The sequence below is a fragment of the Chamaea fasciata genome, unplaced genomic scaffold, assembly GCF_029207755.1.
Source record: "Chamaea fasciata isolate MVZ Bird 193981 ecotype frontalis unplaced genomic scaffold, bChaFas1.0.hap1 SCAF_2, whole genome shotgun sequence".
Classification (NCBI taxonomy): domain Eukaryota; kingdom Metazoa; phylum Chordata; class Aves; order Passeriformes; family Sylviidae; genus Chamaea; species Chamaea fasciata.
Window position 1 is genome coordinate 6,778,836 of NW_027094087.1, and position 18,649 is coordinate 6,797,484.

Sequence of the window (18,649 nt, forward strand, 5' to 3'; positions counted from 1 at the left end):
ATCTCACTTAACCCTTCTGCAGAATGGAAGTAATAATATTTGTCTCTCTTTATAAACAGCATCCATATGGGAACATAATGAGCTCTCTTTTTAGGAAAATAGAAGAACCCAAGTGCTTGTTCTGTCAAAGAAGCCTTGCTGTCTCTGAGCAGGGTCATGCTACATTCTCTAGGGATAATGACAGGCACAGTGTTTGAGTAGTTACATTTGACCAAGAATTGCTCCTGCAGTTCTTAACTGTTACTTTCAGTTTTCAAGTTCAACTAGAAATTGACAGATAAAACTGATATGGTGAAAACATTGTTTAAATGCTGTAAGGAAAGGTATTTTTATTAGAGGCTCTCTGTAAACAGAGCTATAGCTGAATATGATAACAAACTATGACAAAAAGATTTCCTTCATTATTTAACTCTATCTTTGAATATTTTTTTTAAAAAATGAGTGCAAAGTTTTGTCTTTCAAAAATTATGTTTTTCATGTCATTTAAAATAACAGTGCTAAATTGTTTGGCTGAAGAAACTGGTTTTGTGCTTGATTTAAATCTGAGTAAAAACTCTGATTAATTTCTTTTTATAGTGAATTTTTAGTAATTAAGGCTGCAGAGCAAAACTAGAAAATATATTGTTGCATAACTATATGTGATTGTTCACTGGAGTTTTTAGAAAGCCTGACCTAGCAACTGTGAGGCCAAATATCTGCTCATGTAGTATTGTCAAATGGTGGAGAAGACTTGGTGTGTGGCAGGGAGAGAATAGAGCAACAGGCTCAGTCCGTGGCAGAGCTACAGATTTATTTTCCTTGTCTGATTGGGGGAAAAAAGTGAAAAAAAAAAAAAAAGGTGAAAAAAAAAAAGAAAGAAACTGTTTTCTGCTCTTAGGAAAGTGTGCAATGTTGAAAATTAGGAACAGGTCAAAAACTGGGAACTAAACTAGGTAGAAACCAGGGTGTGTATTTCTCATTGTTCCTTGACTACCAAATTAGCTTAATTTGATGCTTGGAAGGTCTGCTACAGCGACAAATTCAGTTGTGTTATATCTGTTTAGAGCTCTGAATTATTGATTTACAGCAGAGACCTGTGTGTGTGAGAGTGTTTCAGATGAACCTTTAAACCTGCCTACCTTGCATTTACTCAGTTACACGGTTTGAAGGACAGGCTCATGGAAATGCCATGCCCTTCTTGCTTCTGTTGAGCTGTCTGAGAGCACTGTCTGTGCACCCCCCAGGGCACCAAGGAAGCCCAAGTGAACTTAGCCATCCATCCTGCTTAGGATAGATCCATGGGATGGTCTCCTGACGCCAGGTTTTTAGGTGGGTTGTGGTCTTGAGGCCACCCACAACACTGCATAGACAGGAGTCAGGTGTGCACAGCTCCTGTCAAATCAGGAGATCAGAGGTCACTGTTGATTCTGTATTAATATCCTGGGCAATTAATTTCTATAGCTGAGCTGGGCTAATTCAGTGACCTTTATAAGCAGGTGGTCAGAGCTGTAGAAATACCTCAGTGTAAGGTGTGTCTGTAGGAAGGGAGGTTTCTGCTTCACAGATTGCAGGTCCTTCCCCCTTCCTGTGCATTGACTGAGCAATCACACGCACTGATTACCACCCTCCCTGCCACCTGTGGGGGTTGCACCTGGATATGTTGGGTGAAACAAGGTGAGGGAAACCCAAGTAACTCACTTCAGCTCAGCACTGGAGGAGTGGTAGAGCATGAGTTCAGTTCCCAGAGTACGTTTAGCAGCACTTTATAGAAACCTCCAAACTTGTGGCTGTAAACAGGCAGCAAGAGGGCACCTCGCCCTTAGTCCTGCCTGTTCATAAGATTAGCACCTCCTAAGGTGGAGGAAAAGGTGGACGTTTCTCTCCAGAGAGGCCCAAACCTCTCTTTAGGAGTGTGAGGCAGAAGAAAATACCCTCTGCCTTCTAAGCTGATTGTGATTCATGTTTATTAAGTGCTTTACAGTTCTCGTTTTAAGAGTGCCAGCGCTACTCAACTGATGCTCTTTAGACTCCTGCTGATCTGTAAAACCTTGGGAAGTACCTCATGAGATAACTGCAAAGTGTGTTTCAAGAGAATCAGGTCTGCTCACATTTCTATGCAGTTAGCAGGTTTGTGTCTGTGCTGTCAGCAGGTGTAATCGGAAGCTGGGTCTTGATTGCTCTTCGTGCCTAATTAAATAGTTTGTAATTATAATGCTGAAAATACGGTTTTCTAAAACACTTAAATTCTGTTTACCTGAAAGCTCAGTGTTCCTAAACCATCCCTCTGCACACCCACAAAACCAATAGTGGAATAGAAGAAAACAAGGATGGGGTTTGAGCTTCTTTTTTACTTTTTTTTTCCCCTTCTTCAGCCTGCCCCCAAAGTTAGCTAGTCCTTTGATAAGACTATTTGGAGATGCTGCTTACAATTATTAAATATGCAAAAGAGTACAAATCTGCTTTCAGTGAATTCCAGTGATGAACCAAGAGTGGAGGGTTTTTGTCTCCAACATAGAAAAATCATTTGCTTTACTTCTGCATCAGGCTCAACATAGTTACTGATTTCTAGCTTTTTATCGCAAATCCTCTAAACTTCTTCCCCACTCTCTTTCTACTCATTAGCACCTGTTCTCTATCTTCACATTCCCAAGCATTGACTCTCTATTCTCCACCATTACTCTCTAGAGAAGTCAAACTATGCCCCTCTCTTCGAAATTGTTCACTTCTGACTGTGCTTCCTGGTCCTCTATGACTGAACACTGTTAATGCCAGCTACTTGAAAACATAGCCAGTCCTGCTTTTTCTTTCTTAACTCCAGTCTCCTTTTTTCTTTTCCTTATGTCTTCCTTACCTACTGAAATACCTATCCCTTCTAACTCACCACTCACCTGTCCCCATCAGCTCTTCAACTTTTGCTTCTCTCTACTACTTAAACTAGCTGGAACCTGGATTTACCAAGTTTGTGTTCTTTTGGCAATTAAGTTTTGGCAACAGCAAGTCTTTCTCCTCACGCCAATCTTGACCACACTGCTTCTAAGAGGAGTGAGAGAGTTCTTGAACTTGAGTTCTTTTGCTGTCATCCAGACGTTTCTCTTCTTTCTCAATCATTTTTGAAAGTCCAGAGGGGCAGACTGAGAAAGGCAGTCTGTTTATCCCAATTCCTACTTTGCAATACACGATAGCTCCAGCAAGCTCTGAAGTGTGAGAGAATCTGAGGGTGCTGATACCTTTCCAGAGGTAGCAATATAAACACCTGACTCCTGCTCTTTAGCATTTAATGTCATCAGAATTGACTCTAGCATGTATGGTTGTAATGTTTCTTTCCTTTTTAATTTTTTTTTTAATAACTGGGGATGTCACATACATATATTGCTGCTCTCTTTGTCGCTGTTGTTGTTTCTGTTTATATATTAATTCTGTCTATACTAATGAATGTTTCTGGTGTCATGTCCTCTGACATAAAACAAATCTCCATAATGTTGTCTTTTTCCTTCAATATTCCCTTTCTCTTCCTTGGAAAATATCCTAAACTTACACCATGGTTTTTCTTACCTTGTAGCTCCCCCACAGTTTGTGGTGAGACCACGAGACCAGATTGTAGCCCAGGGTCGAACAGTGACTTTTCCTTGTGAAACTAAAGGAAATCCCCAGCCAGCTGTTTTCTGGCAAAAAGAAGGAAGTCAGGTAAGTTGCAAGCACCCTGTAAGCCTTTCAAGTCTTTCACAGTTCTTTTCATCTTTCACAGAAATTTGTCTTTTTAAACTATCACTATTATCTGCTGAAATTTGTGTCATTTTTCTTTTTTAATGTTTTGAAGAACACAAAGGTCATTTAAGTTGTTGAAACCTATGCTAGGCACTGTATAAATGAGTAAAAACAAACAGTATATATGTTAAAGTCTTTTTGTTCTGAAGCCCCCAACAAACAGGTGGGTGAGACAGGCACAGTAGATTAAAAAAGGTATGACTCAATTTTGAACTAATCAGAGCCAGTAATTACAGTTCACAACCTGTCTAGACATGATCAAGGAGAATGTATCCAGCAAGCTGATTTGCATTGGCGTTTTCTCAGAGAGCATACAGATACAGGTTTTGAGCACACAGATGCTTTCTTCAGTAAATTGTCTCAAGAAATTTCCAGATCTGGTTTTAGAAATATTTATCTGGTCATCTTTGAAGGCAAAATTTGTGAGGCGGCAATTGTTGCTGCCAGCAGCCCATACTAACTTCTGTAGCTTGGTATTTGAATGTGATGCCACAACATTTCTTTACTAGAGGCACCGTGTGTACCAGCTCAGGTAAAATGTGAAATAAGAGCTGAACCACAGATCTCCTGCTCTGCTCCACCTGATTCTGCTTCACCTTTCTCAGGAGATCAGAAAACTGGTCCAGAATGACAGGACGAGGCTGACAGCATTTTGTGCTCTGCTGCCTTGGTAGCTTACAAAGACACAACAGGATTATTTTATGGGTGTGATTATTTTATTGTCTGAGTGCAGGCTTAACCTTCAGTGTGTATCTCTGAGTGTAATATTTAGTGAAATTTAGATCTGGCCTCCAAGGATCACATCCTGGAAAAACACAGTATTGTGAGTCTCACTAAGGTGACAGTTTTTCCAGGGGGAAGGTAGAATAGCGTACTGAAATTAAAGTAGGAAGTACTGATGTGCTAGCAAACATTTCAAAGCTCTTCCTTGTAGAGCATTTTAATAACATGGTAATGTTTATGTAAAGTGAGCTTATAGTGTCACACTTGAATCTAATAAAGTGGACATCCATCATGCTGTAATAAAGAGAAGAGCTTCTAATTAAAGTAGGACATCATTTTCAGGATTAAAGTCATTTAGCGTAATTGAAAAGTGTTAATACTCTATTTTATCCTCTTCCATTGGTATCACTTCAAGGGTAAAAACATTTTAAGGTGAAAATGCATCTTATGTCTTTAATTGAATGTTATTACCTACTGATTGTACTATGTTGAAGCTGCTTAATTACAAACCTGGAAAATTAATTACCATATTGAGAACCAGATCCCTGAGGGTTAGAATAGTCTTTTTTGGCAAATAAATGCAACATAAAAATTGATACTTGCATGGTTTATAATCAAACCTTGAAACATTGTTCAGTGTGGTTTACAGCATTCTCATGTTAATCTTAATTGATCATCAGTGAAGAATCACAGGTTGGGGTTGCCATCTCAAAGTGTAACTTGCCAGATTTTGCAGTGAGATGCCACAGAGTGAGTTTTCACATAGTGTATATCATCATAACAACAGTCAGTGGAATTTTTGCCAAATCACAGGACTTTTCCCCTTTGCCTCCCAGCTATAAATTGTTGCTTGTCTCTACAATGCTATTCTCTGCTTTTAGGGGAACTGTTTGCAGTACCACTTTCAGTGTTCAAAATAATGTTATACAGTCATGTCATCCCACTCCAGTAATTGTAGGGCATTTTTGGTTGTGAATCCATTTCTCGATCCTGTGTTTTTGAGCACAACCAGCTGGAAGGGATGGGAGCTGTTCCCTCCTGAGTAATTTTTTGTGTCATCTTGTGTATAAACAGCTGGTCCTTTGTGCTGGGGCAGCCTTTTCCCCAGAGCCCAACAGCCGCTCGCCGATGACACGTGCGAGGGCAGGGCGTGTGCAACCTTTAGAGCCCCTGGATTAAATTCTTCCTTGAGATTAATTCAGTGATACTGTATCAGGGATGGCTCTGGTCCCTCTGCTTGCAACCCAGCATGCCACCATTGTGCCCAGATGAGCAACCTGACAGCGAATTGAAACCAGTGAAATTGTGAAAAGTGTTGAAAAAGGGGTTGTGCTGTAATTTGGGACAAGTTATAGTTCGTACTTTTCTGGTCTTTGAATGGATGAGTTAAGAGACTGGTGAACTCCTCCTGATGTGTGGAATATTTACTGGGACATGGTACCTTTCCAGGACAGAGAATCCCATACTGAAGATAAAAACAAGGATTGATTCCCTTTTATAATGAAGTGATAAAGAGGGTTTTGGACTATTTTTCTCTTAAGAATTAGGAGCTTAATCCTTTCACTGTCTTTTACATTCAGCTTCTTCTTATACTTTATATGATGAGTGATAAATGAAGTCAAGATCAGGCATGTCAAATTTCTCCTCTTTCTCATAGTATTTACTGAAGTTTTCAGAATATCTTCATCCAGTAGTTATCTTGTGCCAGGCGGAAGTTATTCTGAAAGTTTCAAGGCAGTTCAGAAAACAGGGCAATTATTTGAGACCCACTTAGTACCATAATCTCAAATTGTTTCAGAATTTTTACACTTTTTTCCTATTATCTGACATGTTTACTGGGTGAATATTGATTTTTGAGGAAAACTTTGCTGTTATAAATTTCTTAAACATAGCTATTGAAAGGCAGTAGAAGAAAAACCTAGTGTGATGAGTAACCCAGTAGGTTAATACAATTATAAGGATACTTGAAATGTTGGATCTTATTTAAAGCGTATCTCTTTCCTTTTGCTGCCAAAATCATAGAGATAAAGGCATGAATTTCACTTAAAATAGAATGTGTTTCTTACTTGAATTCTTACTTGTTTCTTTAGCAGTTTGTTGCTTATCAGTTCCAAATAATTTTTATAAACCATCAAGGCCTGCTTCAGAAGAAATAGATCTGCAGAAAATTCATTTGATACCCTACTCTGCACTTAGATTTTATTTTTAGTCAATACGGACATGTTTAAATGGTAGAAGGGAGTCATCATTAGAAAGCACAGCAGAGCTAGACAAAGCTGCAGTAATCACTGAAAGCTTGTCACGGCATGGTAACAGTGTTTTGGGGTATTCCTGATGCAAACAACTGCATTTTTCATAGTCTCATTGAGGTTATAAAATCCAGACCCTATTTTACTGGAATTACTGTTGTTTAATTATTGTTTAAGCTGTTCTCCGTTGGGCAGTGCTGCTGATCTTTTTCTTCACATTGCCTTCCTTTTCCTCTTCTTATTTATTCACAAGAGCTGTGCCACAGGGTATAACTTTTTCCTTGAAAACACACCTCTCACCAGTAAAACGTTTTTGGGCCTGTAATATTGATTCATTCAGTCCTTCATCATATGCAATGACTACTAGAGCCATTCCAGTTATTATTATTGACATCTCTCTTTTCTCCAATCCAGCCCAAAGGCAAAAACTAATCTCCCTGTTTTGTGCTAACTGATATCTTATCCTACATTAAATTATTTTTTCTCTCTGATGATTTCCACATCAGATTAATACCCTTTCTCTTCACCCTCCAGGCTCTATGCTGAATTTCTCCTTTGGTTTATCACAGTTTTAATTTCCTTTTACTTCTCCTTTAAACTCACATGCTCTGCCAGGTTCTCCTACTTCATGACATGCTCCTATCTTCCTCCCAGCTTTTCTTAATGTGCCATGCTCTTACTTTCTTCTTTTCTCAGAACATTTTCACAGCCAAACAGTAGTGCTCTGCTCCCTCAAGTCTCCAGGATTCAATGCTTGCCGCTAGTTTTCTAGTGTTTGCTGTAGTGTTATGTCCTTCTGGTTTGATGGCCCAGTGTATTATTACAATTGCATTCAGAACGAAGACGAACGTGTCACAAATATAAATCGCTCAAGTGTGATTGTTGGGAAATGTCTCCTCTCCTACACCCCAGTCAGAACACAGCCCTGTGAGCTGTCAAAAGGCTGTTTCTAATTTAAACTGTGAGTTGCCCAAGGCAGGGAAAGCAGCTCTATCTGTTCATAAAGTCAGAACCACACTTGCTTTTCCTCCTCGATTATTTATGATACTTTTAAGGAAAAATCATTGTCTGTGTAGCTGAAGGAAAAGTGGTGCTTTTGTGTTTTGAATTGATGTGAGATGAATTGTCTTTGCAGAACCTACTCTTCCCAAACCAGCCTCTGCAGCCCAACAGCAGATATTCCGTGTCACCAACCGGGGACCTCACCATTACCAACATCCAGAGGTCTGATGCAGGCTACTACATTTGTCAAGCACTGACGGTTGCTGGAAGCATTTTAGCAAAGGCTCAGCTGGAGGTTACTGATGGTGAGCTGTTAGAAATTCCTATTGTTTTTTTTTTCCTGTCAAAAGTACTTTAAAAGCAGTGTAAATAAAGGCGTATGAGATCACATAAATCATACAAGTAAATGGACAGTTTTCTGTAGGAAATAAAGTGAGAAAAGATCTCTGCATTTGTCTAGGGAGTAAAAAAAGGCATCAGAGTCTAGTTTGCCTCTTGCTTGCTCTCTGGAGGTTTGTTAACAATGGAAAAAAGGGACAAACCAGCATAGAATAGTTTTGGTGAGAAATTAAGCTGCTTGGTTTGCTAGAGCTAAAATAGAACTAAAAAAAAAAATAATTATGGGGAATGAATAGGTTTGTGATTAAAGCAGTGAACTGGGGTGCAGAAAAATGTATCTCCATTCCCACCAGTCTTCAGTCCTATCTTAGACAAGTAGGGAATATGTCCTTAGCTCAATTAAATTGACACGGTTGCTCTGAAGGTAGTGGGATACTGTAGGTTTAGAATGCCTACAACATGTAGCTCTTCAGTCTCTCCATGAATAAGGCACCTGCCTCAGAACTGTGTTCTAAGAATGCCTCAGTAGGGGTAGGTGTGAAGAAAGTTCTGAAAATCCATAGGTAGAGAGGAGTTTTCAGGAAAGGAAAAGAAGTACATGGTCTGTCTTGATGCTTTTCATTTCAAATTTTTGGGTTTGAAACTCATCCTTCCCTGAGGTTTCCCATCTACAAGCATGAATCCTTTTCATATGTCAGGAATCCTGTTGATATCCCTCTTCATCCTATTGTGGATAGAAGGCAGTTTGCATCCTTTAATGTTAGTGAAGACAACAAGAGAATCCCTGTTATACTCAGAGACAGTGGCATTCCCCAGCATCATTATTCCTTATCTTAACTGACACATTAAATATCTCCTGACAGACTTTGATGAATTTTTGCCATTAAAACTGTTGTTATATGCAGAGGTCTACTTTTACTATTCCCTTAGAGACCTGCCTGCACCATGAAAGTTTGAAAAGATGTCTAATTTTGAATAATCTGTCTTTTCACAAGAGCATATTCATCACAAGTGACAGGTAGAGAGGTTCAGGCTCGTGTTATAGAGGTTTGAGCATTAATTTGATGCCTTTTCTTTGTTTTCCAAAAGCTGCCTATATTTTTATGACAAGAGGAAATAGTTTCTGCCTTATCCTGGCATCTTTTCAAGCACATTGCTTTTCTGTAGTTTCTGGAGACTAAAATCTTGGCTTTGCTCTGCAGTCTCTTAAAGTCCTTTCTCTCATGGTCTATGACAAAATGATGCATTTTTCATTCAATTCAAATTTAAATGTAGATTAAAAGGTCATTTAAAGGAATGGAAAGGCAATATTTTTTAATATCTGTCCATAATGCTGCCTGGATTCAGGGCCATGACTGTGATTGGAATAAACAGAACACACAAACATTGGCTAGGAGGACGCTGAGCTGTTAAATGGTCACACCTGCTGATGCTGCACAGATTTACAGCAACAGGCACTGAGTGGATCAAATCAGGTTCAAGGATGCTCGTGATGAGAAATTCTTCCTTTTGACAGCCAAGGGCTTTGGTCCACCTTTATCTATTTCTTGTGCAGGGAAAAAAATAAATCCTAATTGATCTCTTTGGAGTTTCCATTAGTTTGTTTAGCAAGCCGGGGTAAAGTGTCCCTGCTGAAATGCAAGCTCATCTCCAGTTAATTCTGATTAAAGGCAGCGTGCATTCCACACAGTTCGGGAGGGCATTAGCTGGTGGCTCTGCTGCTCAAGGAGTGCAGGGCCTGCCTTCCTCAAATGCTTTCCAGAAACCACTGTCAGCATGATCATTATGAAATAATACAAGATTGCTTTATTAGAAATACCATTTCATCCCAGAGTCAAAGGGCGGGTGAGGTCAGAAGAAAAGTGCCAAAACGACGTTGTGGAGCTGAGATTATGTGAATAAATGCACCATTAGATCACAGATATTTTTTTTTAATTGCTTTTAGTTAGGAAGTTAACCATAAATGTCGAAATAATCTGTTTTGGTTGATGCTGAGCAGAAGTTATGGGAGCTAATGACTTTTATCAGTAGGGGAATCTAATTTAATAGTTTTAAGAATATAATAAAAGATAAACACTGTGCATGCTAGCTATGTGCTTAAGCATCAGTGTTCTAGTTTTTGGCTGGTGATTTCAGTTTTACTTCCTAGCCCAGAATTTTTCTGTTTGGTTAATGATTTAATAATAGTGGCGAGCCATCTTTTTCATTTTGAACACATTTTTGTTTGATCCAGAGTAATTTAGATCCAATTGAAGTTCCAATACAGAATGAAAACATGTCATGTGCAGAAAAACAAGTGCTTAATTATACCATATATAGCAGTGTTTCAGTTGTTACATTTTTGCACTTACAAGTCTTTACTGGAAATATTTTTAACTCAAGTGTTCACATGAGAAGAGATTACTAGCTGTGATGAAATGTGCTGAGTTGAGTGATAATTTTGCTGATTATGGACTGTGCTAAGAGTCTTCAGCGTATTTGAAATTCAAATCTTGTATTTTCTTGAAAGGCTATCATGTAATTCACTGTCTAACACACATCTGGAAAGGCAAAATCATTTAAAAAAATGAAGAATCTTAGCAATCCTTTCAAACCCAAGAAATGAATATTCAGCTCACAGTCTTAAAATGACAGATCATGTGAATAAACCAAGTGCTTCCATCTCTGTCTATGCTCAACATAAAAGGAATAGTTTCCAATTAGTATTGTGTTAGTATTTGTCAATCATGCACAGAATATTTTGGAGAAAATCCTAATTTCTCCTCAGTAATTATTAACTATAAATCTGATCACCATGACTCTTTGCCCTAATCCAAAGTATGTTTTATAGCAGGCGTGGCAGTTTCAAACAGGAGAAACAGCTTCCTGTGAAGCTCTTCTGCAAAAAAAAAAGGACAGAGGAGGGATTGGTCTCTGCTTTTCCACCTTTCAGAGAGAACCCTGTCCTGTCATGAGTATTCATCATGTGAATTTCCTTACTTTTGTCTGATTTTATCTGTTATTTCACCAGGATTTTTTTTTAAATTTTGATTTTGGAAGTGCCAAAGTAAAGACTTCATTTTGTCTTTCTCTTATTTTAATTTACATTGTAACTTGATCACATATCCCCAAATTTTTAAAAATGGTTTCACTTGATTCAAACTGCATTTGTAGTGAATAAACTGTTCATGAACAAATACAGTTTGTTCTTCTCCTATAATCTCTTCAAAAATTAAGATGCAGTTTAACACAAAAGGAATCTGTTAATTTTTCAGTTACCAGAATATGCACATGTATGGATATTGGCAAACAGTTTCAAAAACATTTTTAAAATTAAAGTAATTTTGAAATCACCTTCTGTTTTGTCATGGAAATATGTTTGTAGGCACACAAAAATGTTTTTTTGGAACAGATATAGAAGTTTCTAGCTAGGAGACAACTAGGTAAATGAAAAGAAACAAAGTAATTAAACTGTTTTAAAAGCAACTAACAATTCCCACACCATTTTGTGGCTATTTTTCACTAGCCCTCTGTTCTTCATAATGCTTCTGAGATAGATAGATAAAAAGATAGATAGATAGATAGATAGATAGATAGATAGATAGATAGATAGATATAAAAATTATATATATATATATCTATATCTATAGATATAGATATTCTGATATATCATATATATTTTTAAAACTCTCACCAAGTTTTGGATCCTAACTAATGAGGACCTAAGTGGTAGGAATGCAAGCACACACATGTTCTAGAGAAGATTTACAAGTCATAGTTGTGAAGACAATACAGCTGTTCACAGATCAGTGGAAACTCTAAGTGTTCATTTAACCTTTAGCCTTAGTGTCATGGAAACCTGTAGTGGTCTTTCACCCATAACACCCTTGAAAATGAAGATTCCTTCTGGCCAGGAGGCTTTCAATTACACTATTGATCAGAGCTATTTAAAGGATTATGAGCTCCTCATTTGGGCTGTAAAAAAAAAAATCTAATTACATGCCGAAGAACAATATCTGTAGTGCAGTAGGTTTTGAAATTGCCTACATTGCTACACATTTGAAAGATACTTAGATGAAGCAAATAACTGCAATGGAATAGCCAGCAACTTAAATAGTTATTCCTTAATTTTTAGCTGCCTAGAATACTGGGATTTGCTGGTATGCATTAAATCTAAAGGATAACTTGCACAGCTAAGTTTTAATTTGAATATACTCACGCTGCATCTGCCCTGATAGTACGTGTGAGCTGAGATCAGTTTTTATTTTGCCAAATGGCTGAACTATGTAGTCATAAGGAACCTTAATGAGATTAAATATTTTGTACCAAGGTGAAAATGCATTCTATTTTTCTTGTCATGTGGTGTTTCCTGTCCTGTCTCTTAAGTTCAGTGGGTGAAATTTCAGAATTTCCAGAACAGCTTTCACATCCTGGTGTTAAGAAATAATCTGCATCGGCTTTCTATTTTTGGTTTCAATTTCAATGAATGTGATGAGTTCACACTCCAAGGTGTGGTTCTGACCATTTTAATGATTCTGATCTTTGTGAATCTTGTTAACAACAAAAGGTAGGTGGTATTTTTGCAACATAAAAATTTCAGAAGCAATTATTTTAGGCATGAAATGAACCACTACCATATCCCTGATATGTTTTATTTATTAAATAGCATGATGAAATCACTTTGGATCTGTTGAAGGTTCCAGAGGTTTGCATCTCAAATAGCTCAAATACAACAGAAGCCACACTGCTTCATAATATTTGTTTTAATTCATTGTTAGAGTCAGGTGTTGTGTATGGACTATAATAAACAGATTCTCAACTAGAATAAATGATTCGAACTCAATTGACATCAGCAGAGGCAGGCTAACTTGTACCAGTTTAGAAGTTAATCCTGCCTGCTACAATATTTAACACCAGTTACATGGTTATTCAGTTGTTCAGAATTTAAAACAGCAGTAGTATGGCTAGTAAATATATAAAGGTACATTAAAAGAAAAAAGAATTCTCAGTTCTGTTATACTGACTTTTCGAAGCAGTCCTAGCCTTGTGTATATTCAAGTATTTCCCATTCAGTTTGTACAAATGCATTCTTTAGACACAAAGGTTTTATTTTGTTACTTAACAAATGCTCATAGAAAGGGTTCAACAACAGAATTATTTGGGAAAAAAATGCTCTTTCAAGAAAAATGAACATGAGCATTTTACCTCATCTTCATGATATCCCACTGGTCATGGAATGAGGCTTATAAGCAGCCATGCACTCTCTCAGTGGTTACAGGTTTCTTTACTCAGTATTGCAAACATGCAGATGTAAATTATCAGGGAAAAAAAAATAGGAGTTCGTGACTTTAAAAGATGATGAAATGATTTGATAAGTAAGCTGTTAAATAGTGTGATTGAGTTTGAGCTTTTCTCTGCTGGAAAGAGCGGTACCATCATTTAGATCATTCGGATTATGAAAATGTTTTGTATAACTGTTGGATATTTTTGCTGGTGAAAAATTGCAAATAGAGTAGGAATGGGGGATGTGGTTGGTACACAGGCTAGAGTAGCTGTAGTATTTCACTTTTAACTCAACAGATTTTCTCTTTTAGACCATAAATTGGGTAAGGAGTTAAACACATTTTGATGTGACATCAAAGGTGTGTTTTAAGTGCTTTCCCAAACTGGAAGAAAAGAGTGATGCACTTCAATTCTTCTCTGAAGCAAGGTCTTAATTTTCATTCTATGTTTACCAAATGATCCTGATGATCTTTGCTGACAGATATTTTTCTATCTACATGTTACCTTGCAGTGGTGAAATAAAACTCTTACTGAAAAAACACTTTTCAAATATGCCAATTAATTGATAACCTCTATCTATGGCTCCTCCAAAAATAATGGTTTTACCCTCTTAGAGGCTGACTTCAGGCAACTTCTTAAAACTTGTCCTGCATGGCAGAATAGGAGCAGCAGAGGATGATTCAAGGTGTGGATGCCAATGCCTGTGCCACTGTTTTAGTCTTGACAGATCGGCCTCCACCCATCATCCTCCAGGGCCCCGTCAACCAGACCCTGGCAGTGGACGGCACAGCTCTGCTCAAGTGCAAGGCCACCGGCGACCCCCTCCCTGTCATCAGCTGGCTCAAGGAAGGGTTCACCTTCCTGGGCCGGGACCCTCGGACATCCATACAGGACCAGGGTACGCTGCAGATCAAAGCCCTGCGGGTGAGTAACGGCGGCACAGCGAGCGCGGCGGGTTCCCCGCGGCTGGGTTAGAGCTCCTGGTGGGTGCCTCAGGCAGCTCTGCCCCCTTCCTGCTGTCTTCAAAATTAACTTGTCTTTTCTACTGTGCAGTACTCATCAAGTCATTATCCATTCTTTGTGTAGGGGAGAGAAGACCAAATTCTATGAAAATTCCCTAAAAACAGAATTGGTGTTCATAACCACGTGTATGTTGCAATAGAACACGTGAGTTGGGGGTAGATATAAATATAAAGGAACACTCCTTCCTTATCTCTTCGCTGGTCTTACCCTGAAGCCATCGGCCTCTCGGTCAAAACTTAGAGCAGTTCCTTGGCAGCACCTGACCATGATTTTCCAAGTACTTGTGCTAGCACATGATCTGGAGCTCATCAGGGTTTGTCCATGCGCTTTCTCCATCAACAACTCTTCAATCCCGAGCTGGCTGATTTATTCCAGTGTTGTGCTTCCTGGAAATGTTCCACCAGGCTGCAAATGGGAAAAGACAGCTAATACTGTAGCATACATGCAGTCATATGCAGAGAGATTTCTATTAAAAATCAAATGCCTATTGTAATATTTATATTTTTACACATTAAGTAGTACATTATTCTATAATACTTCAAATAGGATAATGTCATATGTTTTTGATAAATATTGCTTCACTAATCTCTTTTTTGGCTTTTAATTTTTGCCTGTTCAAAGATAAACATTTGTTTGTGTGTGTTTGGACAAGCATGCATATGGAAAAAGTAGTAAGTTAAATGTACTTATTTGTCAAGAACTTGAAGATTATTTCAGAAACCATTTAATTTAGTCAACAGAAATGTCTGCACTTAATTTTCCCATCCAAAAAAATGTCAATGAACATTATACTAATGACAAGAAATAAAGAGCAGTTTTATTTTCTGATACTGTCTCATCAGTGATCATAGAGGAATTGTGAACTTCCTTGGAACAAAATAGAATTTATTAAAAAATTTATGCTAGCTTGCCTTGAGTAAACAATTTGTCGTTGCTCCCTGGGCTGAAGGCAGGTTTAGGCCATGAAGGTTAATGCATTTTTCCTGTAGAGCTGGATTAAAGGGTGCGCTTGAATAGTCAAGATTCCCCAGTAGTGTTAGAAAGCAGCAATTAAAGGTGGAAGCTTAGTGATTTCAAACAAACTTTCAGGCATTGATGATGGGCTTCTGTGGAGTGTCCACGAGGCAGAAGCTCTTGGGATACCTGTCTGCATGCTGCTATGCAAACAATGGAATTGGTTCTGAATCGTGCCAGCGCATTAATCTCACTGTTAGAGGCTGTGTCTGTAAACTAAAGGAAAATAAAATTGCTTGCAAGAGGCAAAGAAAACAGTATTAGTAGTGAGTGTGGTTCTGAAAGACACGAGGCTTTTATTGATCCTTTAGTGGCTCATTCACTAGTAACCAATTTTCCTTAAAGGCTCAGAAAGGCATTTTTTAGAAACGCCTCTATAGTAGTAATGTGCACTGTTTGTTTGACTCAGATTTAAAAACAAAATAAACTACACAGAACCATAAACACGATTTTTCTCCTGTGCCTTGCAAATTTTATGAATTAAACATGAGGAATTAAATGAGGAATGTTTAACTTTTCTCTCAGGTCTACCTAAACAAGGACTAGCACCACTTCCTAAAGAAAAAAAGGGCCATGAAAATGACCAAATATGTTTATATCTCCAAGTTTAAAATAAATTAATAATTGCCACTGACATTCCTCAGCCTTCTGGCTGAGAGTAGATTTAGATTAGGTATCAAGAAGAAATCTTCCCTGTGAGGCACTGGAACAGGTTTCTCGGAGAATTTGTATATTCCCTATCCCTGTTCAAGGCCAGGTTGGATGGGACTTTGAGAAACCGGGTTTAGTTGGGTGAACTTTGAGCAACCATGGCAGGGGAGTTGGAATGAGAGGATCCTTAAGGCCCCTTTCAACACAAGCCATTCTCTGATCCTTTTCTGCTGTATCTGTTACAGCACAATCAAATGATTCATGAGCCTGCAACAGTCACATGGGCCACAGTTATTACATGAACATAGAGATTTTTCTGGTCAGCCAATCTCTCAGTTGCCCTGAGGAAGACAACTGAAAACTCACATATGTCACTCATTCAATACCCTTTCAGACAGGTCAACACTGATGGGAAATTCCTTTCTGCTGTAGAAAGGTACCACACCAGGATCAGACGCCTGCATTAACTAAGGAACAAAAGTTTATTTTATTGAATAGTAAAGATTTTTTCTATTCACCTGCCCTGTTTGTTGGGGCTGGGTTTTTTTCACAGTACAAAAGAAGTATAAATAATTTAATTACCAACACACTAAATCTGTATCTAATCCATCCACAGCCTGGAAGTTAGATAATTTGCCATAGCTTGCAAGAAGCAGTGTACTTCCAGCTTGCTTTGTATGTTGTTTGCCTTCTGCAAGTTACTCTGTTGTGTACACCAAATACCTCATTGAGTATGCCGTGCACCATCTGTCACAGTAGTACACAAGTGAAGTTGAGAACCATAGCCTTGAGAAATATTCCCCATTATCACCTAATGAAGAATTATGTATTTAATAAAATCTCAGCGGAAGCAAAATAAAACACTGCTTCAGAATGCTACAAGGCTCTCTCCTCTGGAAAATCTCTCCTTTCAAGAGTCTTTCTTATTTCAGTAGAAGCACTGCTATATTTTGAGTCTTTGAGCCATTTTCAGAGGGGTTTTCATTATTGCTTGTATTTCACACAAATAACCATCTTCTGAAATGCAAGTTATGCTCATTCAGAAAATTGAGCTGGCATTAATGAGTGGCTTCCTCCCCTATGAATGGTACACTGCAGTCTCAATGTATCTGAAGGAAAATAGCAACATGATTTGTATATGACAAGGCTGAAAATAAATTAAACTATATATCTGCAAATAATCTAAAGAACATCTTGCTTTTTTGCCTTGACATTCTTCTTGGACCGTGACATGTAAGGCCATATGCTACAGTGCCAATCTGCATTTAACAGAAAACCCATTAAAATTCCTTAAAGCTTCTTGGATGCAGTTCTTTTTCCATCAAGTCATGTGACGGTGAATAAAAACTTCCTAATCACTAGTCAGCACTCTCCCTTTTCTGCGTCTACCTCCAGATCACCATGCTTTATGTATCATGGAAGGAGAGCCCCTCCATATAATTTGTGCTTTATAAAGTTACCATTTTCCATCCATCCCTGTAGTCTTCACTAGTTCCTGACTCAGAAATCTTTATTTTAAATTTAAATAGGAAACAGGAACACCCTTGGCAAATTTGCTAGCAAGACAGTTTATACAGCAATGAGATTAACATTGGCAATTTAATCCAAAGCAGTTTCCCCAAATAAATTAAAAATATTTGAACTGACAAGGGAATCACAATAATTTTATACAAATGCAGGGTTTTTTTGCTACCAAAGGGCCTTGCAAGCCTGAAATAAAATCCCCTGTAAAACAGATGAAGGGTAAGCATGGTGTAAGATCTAATTTAATGCTGCTCTATGGAAGTTGCTTGGAGGACTGTCTGTGGAGAGAGAAGCACTGTTAAGTTTCAGCAGCATTTATATGTGGAGTGTATAGAAATTACTTAATTATTTCATAAGAGTCTAAGGTGATGTAACATCCTTCCTGGCACTGGAAATGGGACCTCTGGGTCCTCATGGGATAATGAATGCTGAGATTTTGCCCTTTAAGAGATTAATTATTGTTATATTGTTACCTGATTTCACCTGCATTTGTTTTAACCAGTACAAGCATGAACACTGTCAAAAACATCCATTCTGGAGCATTTACCATACAGGTACCATTAACAATATGAAAATTAGAATTAGTTAAGTATTATAAGCAAATAATCTTTTTGCAGGTCTCTGAAGGCAAGCCACCATTAAATGATTGTTTGAAAATGTTTGGTGCCTTCTAGTCCGGTGTAAAATGTAGGTTAAGTCCTTCTTAGCAAGGAGCATTTAGAAAACAAAAATAAGAGTAAACTCAGCTGTTTCTAAAAGGTTGTTAAAGCTGCCCTTCTACCCCTTTTATGTCCAGCTGTCAGATACTGGGACTTACACTTGCGTTGCCACAAGTTCCAGTGGAGAAACATCCTGGAGTGCCGTGCTGGAGGTGACAGGTAAGCCATGCTCAGGGGTATGGGCACATGAGGAAGGTGTGGGCCATGGGACAGCACTGAGCCAAACCATCTCTTCTAGAACTTCTGGGCTTGGCATGAAGTTTTGAGTGAAGAGGCTGTGTTCCTTTACACAGCTTGCATTTCATTGCTATTGTCTTATAATGCCCATTTACATTGCAACAGTTTTCATGTTTGTGTGCAGTGACTGCAGTGTTCTTTAATTCTTCAAACAGGGGTATT

The 18,649-nt window shown here is 38.2% G+C and overlaps 2 protein-coding genes across 2 annotated transcripts in view; both read left to right on the plus strand.

Annotated features, from left to right (window-relative positions):
* LOC136303118 (roundabout homolog 2-like) overlaps window positions 1-14,294 on the plus strand; it is a 343,499-nt gene extending 329,205 nt beyond the window's left edge. Inside the window, exons 7-9 of the mRNA XM_066206760.1 lie at window positions 3,539-3,663; window positions 7,852-8,023; window positions 14,038-14,294. Coding sequence (XP_066062857.1) covers window positions 3,539-3,663; window positions 7,852-8,023; window positions 14,038-14,294 — 554 coding nt within the window. The remainder of the gene's footprint in view (window positions 1-3,538; window positions 3,664-7,851; window positions 8,024-14,037) is intronic.
* A 4,038-nt stretch (window positions 14,295-18,332) lies between these two features.
* LOC136304974 (roundabout homolog 2-like) overlaps window positions 18,333-18,649 on the plus strand; it is an 88,089-nt gene continuing 87,772 nt past the window's right edge. The window contains exon 1 of the mRNA XM_066208383.1: window positions 18,333-18,409. The gene's annotated coding sequence lies outside the window, so the exon portion shown is untranslated. The remainder of the gene's footprint in view (window positions 18,410-18,649) is intronic.